The 20628-nt window shown below is 38.6% G+C and overlaps 1 protein-coding gene across 1 annotated transcript in view; it reads right to left on the reverse strand.

Annotated features, from left to right (window-relative positions):
* adamts2a (ADAM metallopeptidase with thrombospondin type 1 motif, 2a) overlaps positions 1-19945 on the reverse strand; it is a 96636-nt gene extending 76691 nt beyond the window's left edge. Inside the window, exons 1-2 of the mRNA XM_073871077.1 lie at positions 19718-19945; positions 18565-18983 (exon numbers count right to left, since the gene is read on the reverse strand). Coding sequence (XP_073727178.1) covers positions 18565-18983; positions 19718-19802 — 504 coding nt within the window. The 5' untranslated portion in view covers positions 19803-19945. The remainder of the gene's footprint in view (positions 1-18564; positions 18984-19717) is intronic.
* Between the last annotated feature and the right edge of the window lie 683 nt (positions 19946-20628).

The following is a 20628-nucleotide window of genomic DNA, read 5'->3' on the forward strand; positions in this document are numbered from 1 at the left end:
ATGAGGCAGATATTAAATGAGTATAATTAAAGAGAAACAGAAAACTGGTCTTTTTTTCAGCAGAATTATCTGAGATACAGTAAACTTAAGAGACGAAAATGTTTTCATTTGCTCTCCATTTAATCTTACTGATGTCTAGGAGAAATAATTCAAATATTAAAAAAGATTTTGTGTGATTTAACATTTATTGTGAATGCAAATTGTATTCATGGCACTGTAACAGACTGTGCTAGTCCAAAGATTCAGGTCAGATTACTCAAGGATTATGAAGTCTTGATTGAAGACAGGCCTTGATTCCAAAAAACCTGAGCGTGTCTGAACTGACACACAGTGAAGTGGAATAGCCATTATAAGAGCTATCCCACAGAGAGAGGCATGGCTTGTGTGTTCCTCCTCATTATTTATCTTCTGAGCTGGGCAAAGAGACACAATCTCCCTGAGCCAAAGCCACTGCTCCATCACAGAATGTCCAATCGTTGGCCTGGATTTCATACAGATGTCCACCTCTCTCAGTATCTAACTGGGAATATTAGGCAGCTATCAGATTGGAGGAAAAACTGGAATTTTTGATGACAGATAAAGAATGTAATTCCACAAATCTGGCAAAGAGTTTATAGGGAATGCTCATGTGATAAAGTAATGACGGTGGTGCCAAAAACAACAAAGTATTTAACACACACACACACACACACACACACACACACACACACACACACACACATGCACACAGATTTCCTGTAGGAGGTCTGGACAAACCTCAAAAGTGTCAGAAATCCCTGTTTCCAGTTGCAACACCTCAATTTTTCTCAAGTGCAAACACTTTTTCCGGAATGAAAGAGCTAATAACCTATTTAAGACGGAAATCAGCCTTTCTTTCCGCAAAACTTTTCAGATAAAGTCATGTCTCACTGGAAAGCTTTTTATCAATGGGCCTCTAGGGAATTCAGGTCGTCATTGGTAACTGAAAAACCATGATCTCATGTTACAAGCTCTTCGCCACATCATCAGCTGCCAAGAACTCATCGTCTTGTTCCTTTCTCTTTCTTAAACACAAGGAAATCTTATACTTGGACCTCCCCCCAACTCTTCACACTTCTTTGAAGATGAGATTTAATCACATTCAAACAAAATCAAATACAGCCAAACTAAAACTAGTGTCATATTAGGGAAAAGGAAATGAGGCCAGCATGGGATGTTGGATTACTTGTGTCCCCACTTGGCTTACTCTATAGCTAGAATTACATGGTCAACCAGCTTAGCCAAAAAGACCATGCTGGTTAAGTATCATAAACAACTATGCTGCCCTTACACCATACACCATACTAATACTGTGTTTGACCTCCTTTCGCGTTCAGAACTGCCTTAATTCTAGATGGCATTGATTCAACAAGGTGCTGAAAGCATTCTTTAGAAATGTTGCCCCATATTGATAGGATAGCATCTTGCAGTTGATGGAGATTTGTGGGATGCACATTCAGGACACGAGGCTCCCGTTCCACCACATCCCAAAGATGCTCTATTGGGTTGAGATCTGGAGACTGTGGGGGCCATTTAGTACAGTGAACTCATTGTCATGTTCAAGAAACCAATTTGAAATGATTCGAGCTTTGTGACATGGTGCATTATCCTGCTGAAAGTAGCCATCAGAGGATGAGTACATGGTGGTCATAAAGGGATGGATGGACATGGTCAGAAACAATGCTCAGGTAGGCCGTGGCATTTAAACGATGCCCAAATGGCACTAAGGGGCCTAAAGTGTGCCAAGAAAAAAAACCCCACACCATTACACCACCAGCCTGCACAGTGGTAACAAGGCATGAATGATCCATGTTCTCAATCTGTTTATGCCAAATTCTGACTCTACCATCTGAATGTCTCAACAGAATTCGAGACTCATCAGACCAAGCAACACTTTTCCAGTCTTCAACTGTCCAATTTTGGTGAGCTTGTGCAAACTGTAGCCTCTTTTTCCTATTTGTAGTGGAGATGAGTGGTACCCTGTGGGGTCTTCTGCTGTTGTAGCCCATCCGCCTCAAGGTTGTGCGTGTTGTTGCTTTACAAATGCTTTGCTGCATACCTTGGTTGTAACGAGTGTTTATTTCAGTCAAAGTTGCTCTTCTATCAGCTTGAATCAGTCGACTCATTCTCCTCTGACCTCTAGCATCAACAAGGCATTTTCACCCACAGGACTGCCACATACTGGATGTTTTTCCTTGTCACACCTTTGTTTGTAAACCCTAGAAATGGTTGTGCTTGAAAATCCCAGTAACTGACCAGATTGTGAAATACTCAAAACGGCCCTTCTGGCACCAACAACCATGCCATGCTCAAAATTGCTTAAATCACCTTTCTTTCCCATTCTGACATTCATTTTGGAAATCAGGAGATTGTCTTGACCAGGACCACACCCCTAAATGCATTGAAGCAACTGCCATGTGATTGGTTGATTAGATAATTGCATTCATGAGAAATTGAACAGGTGTTCCTAATAATCCTTTAGGTGAGTGTATATAGTATGAATATGGATAGTATGAATGAATTCGGACGTACTACATTCGCCATGTTGATACATCACGTGACATATCTCGTCATAAGTTAGTCGTTAACTGGAATGATGTTAAACTACTTTAATTTAACCACAAGGGACAGCTGTTTAATATATGGATTTGCATTTTAAAAAGAGCTTTTGGTAATTTTTGAATAAAACAACGCCCCTCCGTCTTCTCCTCCGATGGATAACTCCTCTCCTTGGGGCTCACCTGTGGGATAGCAAAGTGTCCATCGAATGAACACCTCGGGATCTTGCCGGAAGTAGTAGGTCATCCGGATATTTTTCGCCTCCTGTTTAAGAACACTATGAATTCAGACATACTACTCGCCTCGCCTACTGCTTTTCACTACTATACAGTATGGAAGTAGGCGGTTTCGGACACAGCCATGGTTACTGTAGGAAAACAATGCTGGTAATCACAAATTAACCATGGTTTTGACAACCATGGTTTTCTAAAATGGTTAGTGTAGTAAAACCATGGTTTTGCTAATGGTAATGAATACATAAAAAAACATGGTTACTACGCTTTTACCACAAAAAGCATGGTTAATTTCTGTAAAGTTGATGCACTAGGTAGACTGCACCAAACCAGCACTGTCAGTCACTGGCAGCTAGTTTTGCTCCACCGTGATCTAATACTTCCTGACTTTGTACTGTACTTTTTTGTTTTAGCTTTTTAAGGGTAATTTAGGCCTAGTCCACACGGACACGGGTATTTTTATAAGCGTGAGTTTTTTCACGCGGTTCGGCCGTTCGTCCACACGAAACCGCAGTATCAGGGCACTGAAACCGAGCATATTTGAAAACCCCGGCCAGGGTGAGCTTTTTAAGAAACCCCGGTTACAGTGGTGTCGTGTAGAGAGTAAAACCGGGGGTTTTGCCTTGCGACGTCAGAGTGTGCGCCGTTATCCACTGTGTTTGACGTCAAGATTATGCGCCACTGACTGCTTTGTTGATGATTCTGTGCAATGGCGGACGTATCTTGCTAATAATAACTGTGTAACAGGGCTTCTAACATGTACACAGATAGATGCTCAGTTATCTCACTATATTGCGGTACACGATTTGGGTTATATCCCCGCCTGCTGGTGTGGCATGCTCTTGACAGCGCTTGATAGCGAGCTTTCGCTTTATCGTGTGGATGGATATTTAATTTAAACCGAGCATGTGTGGACAGGATTTTTTTTTAGGGAAAACTCTGGTTATAAATATACCTGTGTCCGTGTGGACTAGGCCTTACACTGCTCCAAAACTTCAACAAATACAACCAACACCAAAAAATGAGTTTGCTAGCGTTTGTTGGATAAGTGTAAATTAGCTCACATAAAGTCACCACGAAATTGAAATTCAAACTTAATTTTTTATAGAATATTGTAGTGTTTCTATAAATGACTTATCTGCGCACCTCATTATTTTTTTTTAAATTAATGTGCCATCATAATCTTTAATCAAAAACCCTCACCCTCTCCCCTCCTCCAAACGACCTCTCTTCACTTCCTATCACAAGGAATGGCACAAAGACGGGTCTTTAGGAGACTTGTGTCTGAAAAGATCGTAGTGATTAGCAATTAGCAACATGGGCCAACTTCCAATGATCTAATCAGTTCTCAATGGAAGAAAACAAGTCCAACCATATTTTTTTCTCATTTTAGAAGCCATTTCACTCAGACAAACTCCATGATACAGAAAAAGACAATTGCTACTTTCGTTTATTTTTCTTAATCAGTATTTTTGTCTTTTAGAGAACACAAATTACCAATTTTATTTTTCTTAGTCTTTTAATTAACTAGGGCTGTCAAACAATTTGCATACAAAATAAAAGTTTTTGTTTGCATAATATGGCTGCGTCCGAAAACTCTAAATTGCTGCCTTCTGAGGCAGCTTTCCAAAGCAGCAAGGCATCAAGGCATGTCCGAATTCAATGTTTGGTTTACTTCCTGTCTCCTGAGATACCTACGCGTGGACGTACATTAAGAATGTGATTGGTTGAGTCCTGTCGAGTTCGAAAAAATAAAATGGCGGCCAAGGACGCGACTGGACCACCAATTTAGTGTAAATAAAGGTATATTTTCACGTTTTACACCTTTTAATTGCATTTCTAGCGAGAAATTAATATTGTAGTTTTCAAATATGTGATTAGTTATCACAAAGGCGCTCTCTGTTTAAATTTCAAACACGCTGCCTTAGAAGTGTGTCCGAAAGTCTTTCTCTGAGCTGCCTTCATACCTCCGAAGTCATTTCCTCATGAGGCAGCGAGGCAACGAGTCACTGCCTTGAGTTTTCGGACGCAGCATATATGTGTGTGTCCTGTGCGTGATTATTATTTATTAAAGAATATATATGAAGAGTCTGGTTCCAAAACCAGATAACTCAGCTTTTAAAATTTTTCAAAAATCTTGTTTTTTTGATTGTGCATTCCAATTAATATCAAACTGCAGTTGGTTTGTTTTGATTTAAGCCTTCGTAACTAAAAAAACAGCTAAGTAGCACAATACAACACAATAAAAACATGATAACATAATAATAAACATGTTTTAAAAAAGAGATTTAAAAATTGGTTTTAGAATATAGTTGTATATTTTATATTATATAAATAAAAAAATATAACTAATGAATATAGTAAATACATATGTGTGTGCGTTTATACATAATTATTACACATATTATATGACACAAATTTGTAATTGGTATGCGATTAATCGCGATTAATCGTTTGACAGCACTACAATAAATGGATATTTCTGGCATCAATCTAACAAAATTTTGTGAGGTTTATACTTAAAAAAATAATAAAGCTATTTAGCAGTGGTGCAAGAAAATAGGTAAATATACTTAGTTTAATATGTATTCATGTTATGAAGTCGTGTTAAATTATCTCACACGTCTTTAACTCTAAAGTAAAAACTTATTTAATTAGGGGGATTCTTAGGTCTTTTTACTGTAAGCTTCGTTTTTGCAATGCTGGGCTAATACTTACATTGTCAAAACATTGCCGTTAAAGAGCAATGTGTCACACTATCAGCATAACTTAAGAGTAGAGAATAAGAATCACAACAAAGAGGACAGTACTTCCCGAATTATTTCCGAAGATTTTAAGCTAGAAAACTGTTTGCCTTCATTAACAACTACAACAATACATCCAAAAATTCCTCAATACACTGGAAAACTTAAGGAATTCTGCTGAGATTCTTGTAGTGAGTTCAGTTAAGTACAGCCTCAGGGACTTCTTATCTAGCATATGATTCCCTTTCCCATCCTCCATAAATGCTTGTATCAGTCAGGAAGGAGAGGCTGTCTTCAAGGTATCAGAAGGCTATGCAGCCCAGACCTCTCTCTCTCTCTCTCTCTCTCTCTCTCTCTCTCTCTCTCTCTCTCTCTTCTCTCTCAGCTGCCACATCACTAGATTCTTAAAGGGATAGTTCACCCAAAAATAAAAATTCGATCATCACTTACTCACCCTCATGATGTTCTAAACCTGTGCGAGCTTCTTTATTGAGGGTGAGTAAATGAGTTGCCTTCCAACTTGAAGATGAGACTCTGTAAGAATGGTTGGCCAAAGCTCTCGAGTGATTTCATTTGTACCCCTGTACCTCTCTCACTTCGGCACACCAAGCCGTGCACTCTGGCGTTCTGCTTTAAGTATTTATTTTTTTCTCCGATTTTACGTTTTGGAGACCTCGCTGGTGGAATGTTAATGACATCATCAAAGCACTCCCAAGAGTTCCCAGGAGACAGGTGCCAGGAGATTTCTGAAACAACTCTACCTGACTAGTCCTCCCTTTTTATCCTCTGCTACGGTATGCTGACACACGCTCTCACACAGAGCTAAGTAGCGCCAAGGCCCTCGTGCTTAAGTCTGACAGATTGTCCTAAAAAACAGCAACCAGTCTTTTTCAATTCACTCGAGACACCCTGTGTGCCGAGCTTGTGCAATAGTCGTAGCTCTTGTGGCGCCGACCAAACCCACCCTGAACAAAGCTGACATCAAAAGAGCATGTTCGCAAGATTAAAGGCTATCGGTCTGATCCTGAATCAGTGTAATGTACACTCCGTTTCATCGAAGGTGAAGGTGTACTCATACAAAAGGAACACAGGGTTGTATCGGCACAGAGGATGACAATAACACAAGCGTGGGTGACTTAAATAAAAAATCGGACTAATGGAGAAATAGAGGGGTGTTAACATAAAACTTTTCTGTGTTCCAGATGTTTCTGTATTCCCTCATGTGCGGGAATCATAATGATGTTATAATCATCAGGGTTCGGCACAGATCAGAATCTATGAATTGGCCACACCCAACATGATGTTATAGACTTTTTAATATACTTCTCTATGGGTGGTGCCATTATGGCAGGTGACATCCTGTATTGTAGGATGCTTTGCACTTAGTATTTGTTCTGAAAATAACAGAAAACTTACAATTTATTGAATTTGGAACGATTTTTTTTTTTTTTAGAAAACTTCTCAAATCAAACTGGACACTTTTTGAGATTTCACTTCACTATGGCTACTGATATAAGACACCACCTCTCTTAAGCAGCCTAACATTTCCACAAGTCCAAGTAATCCTACAGTATTCTGAACTAAGCTTGAACTAGTATGATTATCCTGCTAATTTCAGGCTTCCTATTACAAACTAGCTTTGGCTGCAAGCAACAGCTTGTTCCCCTGCTGGAGAAGTAAAGCACATGTTCATCCCAGTCACTTCACACCTAACAGGGGCTCACGGTACGCACCTGCACTGCTGAGCTTTATGACAGACTCTGCACCAATGAGCTTTGAGCATGATCCTTTACTGCACAACAACACATATAAGCTTACCAGATTATCGGATTTTAGTGACAACTACACCACTGCCGGTCCAAATAACCTAACATGTTTATTTAATCACAATAGCTCCCTTCTTGCAATGAGCCACTTATTATTGTTCTGTAGGTTACACGTCAGTTTTTATTCATACTTCTGCATTGTTATTCGCGTCGATGTGCAATTACACATGCAAATCGCTAGGCTATGTGCCTATGTCCACAGGCATGTTACAGTATCGAGGCAAAAGCTGAAGAAAATTGTGTATGTTTATGGAGAAGCATAAGCAGTGATTGAGGTCAACAGACTTTTGTTAAGTATAACTCCTCAACTCGGTCCATCATTGTTTTACTGTCGCAAGCCGAAATGCATGCAATCTTTTTGGCCTGAGAAAGGGGTTTTAGCAGACCAATCACAGTGCATACTGTAGCTCCCTCTAAATTCTGCTGGGTTATTTTTAACCCAAAGTATGGTAAATATTGGACAGAACGCATGCTGGGTTGTTGATAACTCACCATGGATGAAACAACCCAGCATAGGTTTATTTAATAATCTAAGGGCAGAAACTTTCTGGTAAATTTCTGGAAACTTAAATGAGAACTTAATCGGGGGAATTTTGTTAATACTCCGAATTGGAAACTTAACGGGAATTTACTGGAATTATTTGGAAATTTCTATAAACTATATCATATACCAGTGGTTCCCAAACTTTTTCAGCGTGCGGCCCCCCTTGTGTACGGTGCATTCCTTCACGGCCCCACCAAGGAAATTTGTGACAAAAAACTGTTCTAAAACTCAACATTTTAATTTTAAAAAAAACATTAAATTATACAAAAAAGTAGTGCTTTTGGTTAGTAGCCTTATTTTTTAGATTTAATTACACAGAATTCATGATAAATTAATGTATTTCATAAAATGTCATAAAACTGGGACCCCCTGGCACCATCTCGCGGCCCCTAGTTTGAAAACCACTGTCATATACTAACAGAAATAAACATTTTGTTTGTGCATAAGCAGACATGCACGCAAGGTAATAACATTTTTAAAAATGATGTTTAAAAAAGGAAAGGAAAAAATTCATATTTTTATCATGATAACGATATGTGTGCTCCATGATTAAATAATGACAATTGTCACGATTAAAGGTGCTCTAAGCAAATTCACGCGTTTTAGACCATAAACATTTTTTACATACAGCAAACATCTCCTCACTATCTGCTTGCTTCCTGTCCGCTGATTAAACTGTAAAAAAACGCGATCTCTGTAGACAGCCCAGGCTCCACAAACTGCAATAACAACAAAGTGGCCAAACCTACCATCAGAAACGATAACAAAGTGTTCCAGCCAATAAACGACAGGAAGGATTTGGGGGTGGGGGTTGAGCGCGTTCATGAAAGCACGGAAGGAGTTAGCTACGCTCCGTTTGTTTGAAAACAGTTCAAACATCAACAAAAAGTGACGGCACACAGATTTGCTTAGAGCGCCTTTAAAGACTAAGCACAAAACACAGTCTAAAATCAAGCAATGTGTTTGTTTGTTGTTATGGGGGCAGTCAGAGTATAGATGGTTTCAGCATTAACAACATAAACAAGCGGCTTTCGTGGTTAACACGTAACTTCCGGTAAACTCCGCAAGGAATAAATAACAACAAAATCCGTTTAAAGTAGTTTATTTATATAACAAGCAAAATAAACAACACGTAGGAAACCAAAACATTTGTTATTTTTGACAAGGTATTTGTTTAAAAATTCAGTTTCAGCAACTAGTCAAACAGAAACCGAAAGTAAAGTTCGGACCAGACGCATAATCGCGTCACGGCATGTGCGTCCGATGAAACCATCTATACGGAATGGATGACCGATGACAAACAGCGTCTGGCATGAAGTTTGACGTGATCATACTCCATTGTTTAGATATTTCGGATTCGAGGAAAGTGATGTTGATCAGGTAACTTACGAGTCTTGTGCAAACTGTGCTTCTGTTCAAAAGCTGAAGACACAAGCCGCAACCACCAGAAATCCCCAACCATCCACAACACAGACAACAATAACGGGTACATTGTTAAATGCAATACCATATTCGCCTTGCTCGCAAAGACACAAGGAAATAATGAAGGCAATCGCATATCCAATAAGCAGCACGGGGTGCAGCAAGGGGTTTAAAAAAATAATTGCCACATAAAGGGATATTTTAAATAAAGGGATTTTTCATTTTAAATAAATTGTTCTTTGTTTTAATAAATCTTTTTTTTACTTTTTAGTCAAAGAATCCTGATACTTGCGTTTATCAAGCCTGGATTTATTTGATCAAAAATCCTTCAGAAATCATTCTAGTAAGCAGTGTGCATGTGACTGAAGAATCTGCAGGGTAGAAATTTAACTGAAACTGTATTAAATCTTGTTGTTTTGAACAAAATGAAATTTTTTTTAAATTACATTAAGGTTCCCTGTTATAGGCAACTCTGCAATTATTTTAATTTCCCCGTTTATTCCCATTAATTCTTGTTAATTCCCATCGAAAGTTTCCATTCTTGAAAATAAAATTTTTGGGAGAGGTGCACATCAGGCTACGCCACAAGGCTTCTGCCTAGGATTCACGATTTACGCCTTACAATGGACGCAGAAGTATAAAGCCAACTTAACTAAGGTTTTATCATGATCTTGGGTTTGTTACAGCTGCAATGTCGCCTCTCTATTGCCATCTCTGTTTGAAACATAAAACTGCAGGTTACAATAGACCCTTTTACTGTTTGTACACAATGATGACATGGCAGCGTATGCGCGTGCATTTAGGCAACGGAAGTATGGCAAGAATCAGCAGTGAATCAGCAAGTTATTTTAAAAAGTTGACTTATCAACATTTTTAACACATTTATAAAGTGTCCAGATACATATATACGTATATTATATAAGTGCAACCAAACGCAACAACCAGACATTTTGATGCTTTTAATAAACTTTCTGAGTAGCTAACACGTTAGAACCAATGGGGAACAACACCACTTCTGTTGCCTAAATGCGCGCGCAGGCTATTTGATCACGTGGGCTGTAAAAGGGTCTATACATACTCGTCTTGAAGTGAGGTGAAGTCAAATGAGGTCAAAGTAACATTTTCTGCGAAATTATACCCATTTACAGTCAAGGTAAGGTAAAGAAACAGTTTTGAAAACTGATTTTTTTTATGTATCTGATCAATAACTGAAATTAGTTACGGATTGTAGCGTAATCCTTTAAAACTTTAAAAGTGAGCAATTCTTTTAATGTTAAAACAGTTTATCGATAACTAATTTGATGTTTGAATTTCCTGAACAGCGCAAACACTGTGGTATTTTTTTTAAGCATTGCTCTGACTGTGCTCACTTTGCCATGTTTACTGGCTCAACCAATGGCGTGAGTTGGGGGCGGGCCGCAGAAGGAACGCTAAGACTGTCTGTGGTAAGATCAGCCTGTTTAAAAAGGCACATCCGAATTCAGTGTTTGTATAACATTCTGTCTACTGAGATGCATTCATCTGGCCATTCATCTGGTCTGCGGTTATGTCTGAGTAAAAACGGGTTAATGCAAAGAGCAAATGAAACATACCACACGGGTGAAATGAGTCATTGATGCCAATGCCAACAGCCAAGCTTGGTACCAATTGCAGACTGTTACAACTTGTGCAACAGGTCTGTGCAATTATTTAATAGAACATTTACAAAGTGAACAGCCTTTCGAATGCATTGTTCTAAGCTGAATAAAATGTCAGGGTCCCAGCTAAATGCAGCTTTAACCCTGAACCCCAAGCGGACAGGGGTTAAATGTTTTGCTCAGGGCATTAATTACAAAGTTCATTGATGAAGATTTAGGTCTTGCACAATTTAGAGTAAACAAAACCCTTGACCTAGCTGATCGATATCTTGGGGTTTATTTAAGGATGAAGATCAGGGATGTTGATCTCCAGGAACATCAAGACTATTGGTGGAGAACACATGAGACTAAAAATGTATAATATTTGAGTCTAGTTTGCTTGTATTATTAATATTGTTACATGCAAAATGGTAAAGTTTTAACCAGTATCAGTCAAACACTTCTAACGTTGTATCTTTTATTGTCACGGGAATCAGCGCACGTCTTTAAACGAGGACCAGTAAGCTTAACATTATCAAATTTACAATAAAAAGTTTTTGCACCTATTTAGCTGTTTAAATTGCATGAATCATAGTGTTACCCTTACAGTTTTTTATTTGACAAGTGTGAATCAAATCAAAGATTTTTTTGAGGATACACTTCTAAAAATGTAATTTTAATCTACAGTATCTTGCATAAAGTTTTGTAATATAAAGAACTTTTCTAAACCTATATATTCCTCACATCACTAAAGCGTCCGTTTAAATATTATATGAGAGGTCGCCCACCTAATGCTCCAACAGTGTGACACAATGACACGACTTCTGACCTCCCCCGCAAATTTTATATAAGATTTATATCAGATCTATATTTTATAAGATTTATATAATTATATTATATAAGAATTAGGTGTGTGCAGGTGTGTGTGCGCGTATGAGGCATAAAAAATGCATGGAATTGAATATGAAGCATATGAATATGAAGCATTAAAAGTCGTCAGGTTTGTGCAGTCACGTGCTTTAAACATATGTGACTCAGTCAGTGAAAACTCAGCTAAAGCTCTTTTTTGTTATTTACTGTTTTTAAATCAAATCAATCTACATAATGTAAACAATGTAAACTTTGATATCTTTAATATTGAAAGGTGCACTTAAAGAGCACCTATTGTCCGATTCACATTTTTACATTTTCTTCGGTGTGTATTAGTACATGTTAACGATATGCAAAAGATACAAACCTCAAAGTAAACAATGACGTGAGTTATCGTTTCCAGTGTAAATCTCTTTTCTTGGACTACGACAAACACACGGATTTAAGGTAACAGTTTACTTCCTGGGATTGGTGATGTAGAAAAGACCGACATTATAATAATTCCTCCCGCTTCGGACTCACAGCCTGTAAGTTAACTCCTGTTAGCAATGCATTGTGAGCGAATCTTTCAAACATGGTAAGGAGAGTCACATTTCGTCAGAGATATTCAGACCAATCACAACGTACAGATTAGCTGCCCAGTCAGGAACACAGAGCTTTTGAAATCCGTGCATTTCAGGAAGAGAGTGAAATCTGGAGCTACAAAAATGTACGGTATGTGGAAAATAATAAAGCAATAAACCCCAAGAAGCAGTGGGTTACCGCTTCGCGTCGTGTCTAACAACGACCCTTAGCTGTTATAAAATGCACTGTAACCCCACTGCTTCGCGGGGGTTTATTGTGTTTAAAAAACGGTTACTTCATATGCATAGCAGGGTTTCACAAAATGAAACACAAATAAGTTGTAATTATATTAGTACAAATATTGCTCTTCCCCCAAACAAAGTAGTTCCTCAGAATCAAGTGTGACTGCAACAGAATGCAATTCTCAAGCAACACAGACGCAGCAAAGACATTCATCTAAAATATACATTAACATTTATATCGTGCAACTGTTGAAGTGATGATCAAATATGCTTGGAAGCATGCTGAACTCTTTCCCCATCAGTGTTTTTTTTTTAAGTTGCCCGACCCAGTTTTGCAGAAAAACAGAAAAACTATCTTCTTTAAATAAACATAAAATATGAAATGAAAGAACAGACCATCCGCTTTCCAACAACAACAACAACAAACGTTTCATCCTACCTTCATTTGTTCTCTTATCAGTTATCACCCCTCAATTTTTCAAAAGCGGAGATAATTCCATTTTTGTGAAGAACTTTTGTAAGAGATCAGATTCAGAGCCATCAAAACGTACACGTCACGCTAAATCCACCACAACGCTGTTGTGTTGAGTAAATGCGTCAGTGTTTAAGTTGGTTAAGATTGCCATCTAGTGGATAATAGCGGAAATATCCATTTAAGACAAAAACAACCCAGAGAACGTTTTCTCTTTATTGACGAAATGACTCAAAAATATTTATTGACATTTATCTGGATATCGCCATAATTGTGCAAATGTAGAAACATTTAAATATGATTAAAGACTGTGGTGTTGATTTTCATAAATCAGTATCCAGCAACAGTGGCGCAGTTATACTTGTGATGCGGTCTGAACCGTGGGTTTACCGGGGTATTTTATCACGGCTTAGAACGCGTTTCAACCAATCAGAATGAAGAACCAGAACGAGCCGTTTTATAATGTGTTTTTTAACCATAAACCACACGAACACATTGTGTTAAATACACAAAATAAGGATTTGCCCTTAGAACGAAATGGTCTATTATAACCTTATTTGAAAGGGTCATGAATAATAATGTTGAGCTCTGCTCTGATTGGCTGTTTCTCAGAGCAGCCCCTTCAGTAGCTCTGTGTGTGTGTGTAAACACAACTTATGTTTGAGTCTGTATCAGATGAAGATAAAGATTTTGAGGAAAAATCAATCGTTTGGAGATTGTTAATGGACGTTTCTGAGTGGAAAGTTTGTGTTATTTTTCAGTATGGACCTGCTAAACATACCTGCCTAAATCAGTGTTGTTTTCGTCAACGATGACGATAACGAAATTATCTCGTTGAAGCACCATTTTTATGACAATAACGCGACGATGGCTACCTAAAAATGGCTCTAAGGTGACGAAGACGTGACGAAGACATGACGAGACGCTTTCGAGTTTTCATTAATGAGACGGAACGAAAATGATTATAAGTCTGACATTCACAATGCATGTAATTTCTGCCTATTTTGAGTTTTTAGCTAAAAAGTATCAGCAATGCTGCCGCTTCCTATCCTTGTTTTGGTTACGCCCACCACCCGGCTGCCGCCATGCCGCGCACCAGATTTCACACAACAACAACAACACACCTGCGCCTGCAGCGAGTTCGAATGACCTTGGCAGTGACCCCAATAAACGGAAACGACGAGATGATTTATGGACATACTTTCAGTAGCCTATAATCCATCAGAAAGAAAAAAGGACTGCATATTGGGAGACGACGGTAAATGTGGCCACAAACTAGGTGGGAAGAATACCACCAACCTCGGCTCAAGTGGCACCTGAAGGCTCATCACGCTATTTTTTTAAAGGAACTAACAAGTCACGCTGTTAACATATCATATATACAATTTTACTCGACAATCGGCTTGTGACACATTTCATGGTAAGCTTAAGGTTTTACATGTATGTCAAACCTAAGCCAATTTCTTACCTAAGCCAATACATTTTAACCTAAACTAATTTGTTAAAGACTACTTTTTTTACTAAAATTGACTTAAACTTGACTAAAACCTTTTTGTGTTTTCATCGACTAAAACTTGACTGAAACTATCAAGTGACTAAAATGTGACTAAAACTAAAATGGCTGCCAAAAACAACACTGGCCTAAACGCCAACATATAGCATTAACTAGCATATAGTGCTAACTCACCAGTCACAACATTGTTTTTAGCATTGTAACAACATTGTATTTAATTTAATGTGTAATTTAATGTTGGGGCGTACATCTCGACTGTAACGTCACAGTCGGTGTTATGTTGGTCTGTTTTTTGCATGCACAAGGTTTATATAAGAAAAAGGAAACATACCATGTACAAAACTTATTATTCATCTATGCTTGGATAAATACAGTTTTACATTCTACGGTACCTTTGAATAAGTAAGGTAATGTCAAAGACTGAAATAAATATGAAATCACACTACTGTATGTCTAATGTGCACATTGTGATCCACAAAAACTGTGCAAACATTTTCTAATAAAACAATTACGCAGTCATAAGCAGGTGCTCAGATTTAGTCTGCGTTGCAAAGCCAAATGGAAATTTTTCCAAAATGCAACATTAAATCCTTTTGACTTTTTCATAAGGAATCTAAAACGTTTTCCCTTCAGATTCCACCTCCAGAGTGACAACCTCGTGGGTCAAACAACGCACTAATCCACTCTACATCGACTAAAAGCCGGGCTCGCTCTCCTGTGGTGCTGGATGCGTCTGTGAGTTCACTGCGGGGCTACAGCCTCCTCTCCGCCTGCAGTGCTGGAGTCAGCTGGAGTGTATAGGAGCAGAGGCTTGTACTTGTGAGGTCACTCAAAATGTTTTCCAATGCTGCCCAGACACGCTCTGAACTCCACGTGCTCCAGGCGCAGAAATGTAACACCCTCCGCGTGAGGAACGCCATAAAGTTACAAGTACAGACAGTGGTGGGCTATACGTACTGTATCCGTTGCTGTGAGGCCTAATCGTGAAGAAAAGGTGTCTTTATCTCTATTCGGAAAGCCCGGATGTACGCATCTGAGGTTATGTAAGGCTTCCTTATTCCATTCACAATTCTTTCAATAATTTCAAAAAAAATATTTGTGCAGTGTTGTTTCGTAACTAACTTAAAATAGTGTTACTTACTGTTTTGCAAAACAGTATGACAATAATTCATCTTTTTTATATGACAACTTTTTTAATTTATTAAGGAATGAGGTGGAGTTGTGGTTTGTGGAGGGATGGTGGAATAATCGCCGTTGACATATCCTTTTGTTCTGATAGACAGAATTATATGAACAAGCGTCTCCCATTTTTTTGTTCATTTATTAATTTATGAGCTATTTTGCCTTTGGTTAGATGAGGATATGACGCAGACCAGGCTCTGACTTGTTTTCCCGAGAGCAGAACTCCAACACTTTTCATTTAGTCCAAAACCTGTGTGATATTTTTCTAATATATATATATATATTTTTTTTTTTTTTTTTTTGACTGAGCAAGTATAACTAAACTGACCACAAAGTGGTCATCCTCTTGAATAAGGCCTGCTTGGTTTTGGGCAAAATCATAGTCACGATTATTTAACACGATTACGCATTGACTTTGAAAAAAGGCATTTATTTAACGTTTTTATTAAGTAAGTGTTGCAATAGGCTAAACGTGTCAAAGCAGTGGTGCCTTCGAAGTGCCAGCACACAATTTATATTTTAATCGCACAATAATTGTTTTACCCCAATTATGTAGTTTAAATCAAAAATTTAGGCCCACGGCCATGTTAAAAGTCTACGCTATGGGGCTGTAAAAACGCTTGGGTTGTTATTCGCTGACTGGTTCGCACAAGCTTGGCAAAAGGATCGGGCACATATTGTGGCTACACGGGAGCTCATGCGCTCGTCTCCAAATTATAACACTTGATGTGGACTTGTGCCATTTGAGACAAAGCCCATGTCATAATTAAATCGGAGATTATTTTGTGTCTTTAAACCGTGGTGACACCAGCATGATCAATTGCGCTTAAATAAAAAAAAATCGCTCATCTACTCTTCCCTACCGCATTCAACCCACCAAAGGGCAGGAGAATTCCTTCAATTTCATCCAAGATATAAACACATGAATAATATCTATGTTGATCTCTAATTCATGGACCATTTCCAAGGCTGAATAGCTGCTCCAAGGACGATTTGTGGAAAGAACTGTTTGATGCAAGAGGAGAAGGATAGCAAATACTTGGCATGGTCCCTCAGTAAAGTAATGTTGTTAGGTAGGGAAACAAAATGTACCCCACACCACTGTCGGTGTCGATGTCAATAAGTTGTGACTGGCAGCCTCTTTTCAAAAGCATTAACCATGCCAATCAAAGGACAAGCACACATAGGAGCCCTGCAGGAAGGTCCTCTGGCAGAAATCCAATATAAGAGCCATACTAAAGTTGCTGAATAACCGCCTCAACACAGCCAACAATGATGATGACAAGAGTATACTGTATATATACAGTGTATTGCTGTAAAATCACACCCTGCTTGATCTATTTGGATGAATTACCGCATATGATGTCATGCTTTTGTCAGGGGTCAACCTTTACAGACCCTTCATTCAGATTCTCAGGCCACCCAGTGTTCCTCAATTTAATAAACCTTTAAGGCATAGTTCATGCAAAAATACTGTTGTAATTTACTCACCCTCGTGTTGATCTAAACCTGTATTAATTTCTTATTCTGTCGAATGCAAAAGACGATATTTTGATAAATGATGCATGTTAACGGTACCCACTGACTTCCATAGTAGGACAAAATAAATGGGTGCCCGTCAACTGCGTGTTTCCATCATTTATCAAAATATATTTTTTGTGTTCAACAAAAAAAAAGAAACTTGTACAGGTTCAAATCAAAATGAGAATGTTAATATCACTACAAATGTTTATGTTAGTTCATTGTGCATTAACTAATGTTAAAATTTTTGATTTAAAAAATGTTTTACTAAATGCATAAATTAACATGAACTAAGATTAATAAATGCTGTTCATTATTAAAGGTGCAGTGTGTAAATTTTAGCGGCATCTAGTGGTGATGTTGTGAATTGCAACCAACGACTCAGTCCACTGCTCACCCCTCGCTTTTGAAACACATAGAGAAGCTACGGTAGCAGTCACTGGAAAAACATGTCATTGTCGTATACAACTTAGTAAAAAAAGTTTGTCCGTTAAGGGTTTCTGTAGAAACATGGTGGAACAAAATGGCGACTTCCATGTAAGGGGACCCTCGTGTATGTAGATAAAAACGCCCCAAAGACCTTTCATAATGGTTCATTATGAAAGGTCTTTGTACACCCCTGATAATATAGTTTTGTATATTATTTTGCATTTCTGTCAAGAGATCCTTCTAAAAATTACATACTGCACCTTTAATTCATGTTAGCTAATGCATTAAAGGAAAACACCAAAGTTTTTTCAAAATTTTACTATGTTCTTTCCTCAACTTGGATGAATTAATACATACCTATCTTTGTTCAACGCGTGCACTTAATCTTTGTACATCGCTTTGTGAATGTGTTAGCATTTAACCTAGCCCCATTCATTCTTATGGCTCCAAACAAAAGTTGAATTTTGTGCCACCATACTTACTCGTGTAACTACTCATGTAACAGTCTTTAAATAGGGAAAACATGGAAGTGTTTGGTGGCTTCTAAATTCATCCCTGTTTGGATCCTAAGGAATGAATGGGGCTAGGCTAAATGCTAACATATTCACGAGGCGCTGTACAAAGATTAAAAGTGCACGCATTGAAAAAAGATAGGTATGTATTAATCTAAGTTGAGGTAAGAACAGAGTAAAATATAAAAAAGGGTGGTGTTTTCCTTTAACAAATATTGTAAAGTTTTACCCATATTTTTATATACTTGACCCCAAGGACACCCATGGCCTTTTGTAATAAAGCAAAAAATAACTTACCAGGCCATCACAATTGCTTATAGCCACTGATGTATCCCTCATGTTAGTAACATAGCCCACATATAAGCAGTCACTGGGCAACAAGGGTTCAGAGTGCGTTTGGTTATCGTCCTCCAGCCACTCCACTTTGGCTCCTGGTGCCACGAGCCTGGAATTTAGCTTGAGGCGAAGGTGAAGCTCATGTCCGAAAACAGTAACGTTATAAAAGAGTGTCTCCTTGTGCCCCAGGTGGTCCTGCTCGGAGTTTGTCTCGGGCTCATTGGTCTCTCCATACTGGTTGGCCTGCCTCCTCGTGCGCCGGTGGGACCACTGCCCACTCAGCCGGCTGGCAGAGACGGCGTGGGAGAGGAAGCGTCCGTCTGCATCCACGCTTACCGGCTTCACAAGCCCGTAGTCCCTCAGGACATGCTGCAGGGAATCTGCCGGGGTATGCACACAGGAACACACAATTATATGTGTGACACAAACGCAACTAGAATTCACAGCCAAGCATCCACTAGTACCAACTCATCTGTCCAAATCAGCTGCATGATACAGACAGTCAGGCTGTCTAAATAGATGAAAATTGTGCATTTTTACTTTCTCTTTAAGTTACAGGTGTGCACATAAAAACAGGAAATATATACAACACATTAGCATTATGTCATGCATTCCTATCATTGTGATGAGAGAAGCAGTTTTGCTCTCTTTGCATCCCATCCATATGTATCCTTCACTTCATTAGGGAAAGAGACTGCGTGCAAGTAATACGCATGCTTTCTGTTTAATATGTGTATTCATCAGAAATAAAAAAAAATACAGGGTTTGCATTTTAAGAAGCAGAGACGTTGCATGCATGCGTGCATTTTTCCTACTTTTCCATTTCAGGAGGCACAATAATTTATATCACAATAAGTTTAAATGTCCTTTGTACTGTAACAAAAGTTGGAGATGTTTCCGTTTAGAAAAGTTACACACTTTTAACACAACGGAAAGGGCTGATGACGCGGATGTCTTTCGGCTTTAAACTGCTCCGTATCGTTTTAATAAAAGTATAAGTTACCGAAGCATGCAAAGACAACTGAGTTGCAGCTTGATAACGGTGGATACGGATCGCAATCTCTGACATAAAGTAACCGAGATCGGCACTGACAATGAAGACATCTCCACGTACCTATACTGTCGGCGATGTAAAGAGATTCCGCATGCTGAAAGTGAAGGAAGATCATAAAGATTATACATCCAGGAGCAACATCCATGGCAGGTCCGCGGAGAGGGGAGAGCGCACGGACGCGAGGCGGACTTTGAGATCTCAGATAAGCGATCCAGCAGCGAGCGCGGCCCCCTCCTTCCCCTCCTCCCCTAACAGACTGACTGCAAAGTGCACTGTGGAAGATATGCTCTCATTCTCAACACCCCTCCTCTATTTACAATCCATATGCAGATACTTACTTTAATCACAAACCATTATAAACATTCCCAGGGCAGGCCAAAATCAAAGGAATAGTTCACGCAAAGATGATAATTCCTTCATAATCGACTCTTCCCTAATTTCAGATGACTTAATTTGATTAGTTATTAAACACAAACGAATCATTTTATATTAAAATGTTGTGTTTTTTCTTTAATTGGGATCAACGTCCTTAAAGTCCCCATGAAATCAAAACTGCCCATTTTTATTTTTTAATGGAATATTGCAGTATTTATTATAAACAATTAATCTGTGTAAGTCATTTTTATTTTTAAATTCATGTGCCCTCATAAACTTTAAAGAATCAAAAATCTAAAAATGCACTTCTGCCCTCTTGTGGCGCTCATTCTCTCATGACATCAGCTAGACTGGGTGGGAGCATCTGTTAACTCCGCCCCATTTCTGAATGAAACGCCTACTTTTCTATGTCCAATCAAATCATAGTGAAAAAAACAAGCCATTCCCTCTGTTTTCTTCGTGTGATATTCCCAAAGCCTTTTGAGGGAAGCCTGCAAGAGGCCGTTTTTAATTAACAGATTAAAATGTAACCTTAAAAACTGTAAAATGTAAACTGTAACTGACTGTCGTGTAACAAATGTCACTGATCATTATCG

Source organism: Misgurnus anguillicaudatus, chromosome 9, assembly GCF_027580225.2.
Source record: "Misgurnus anguillicaudatus chromosome 9, ASM2758022v2, whole genome shotgun sequence".
Taxonomy (NCBI): Eukaryota; Metazoa; Chordata; class Actinopteri; order Cypriniformes; family Cobitidae; genus Misgurnus; species Misgurnus anguillicaudatus.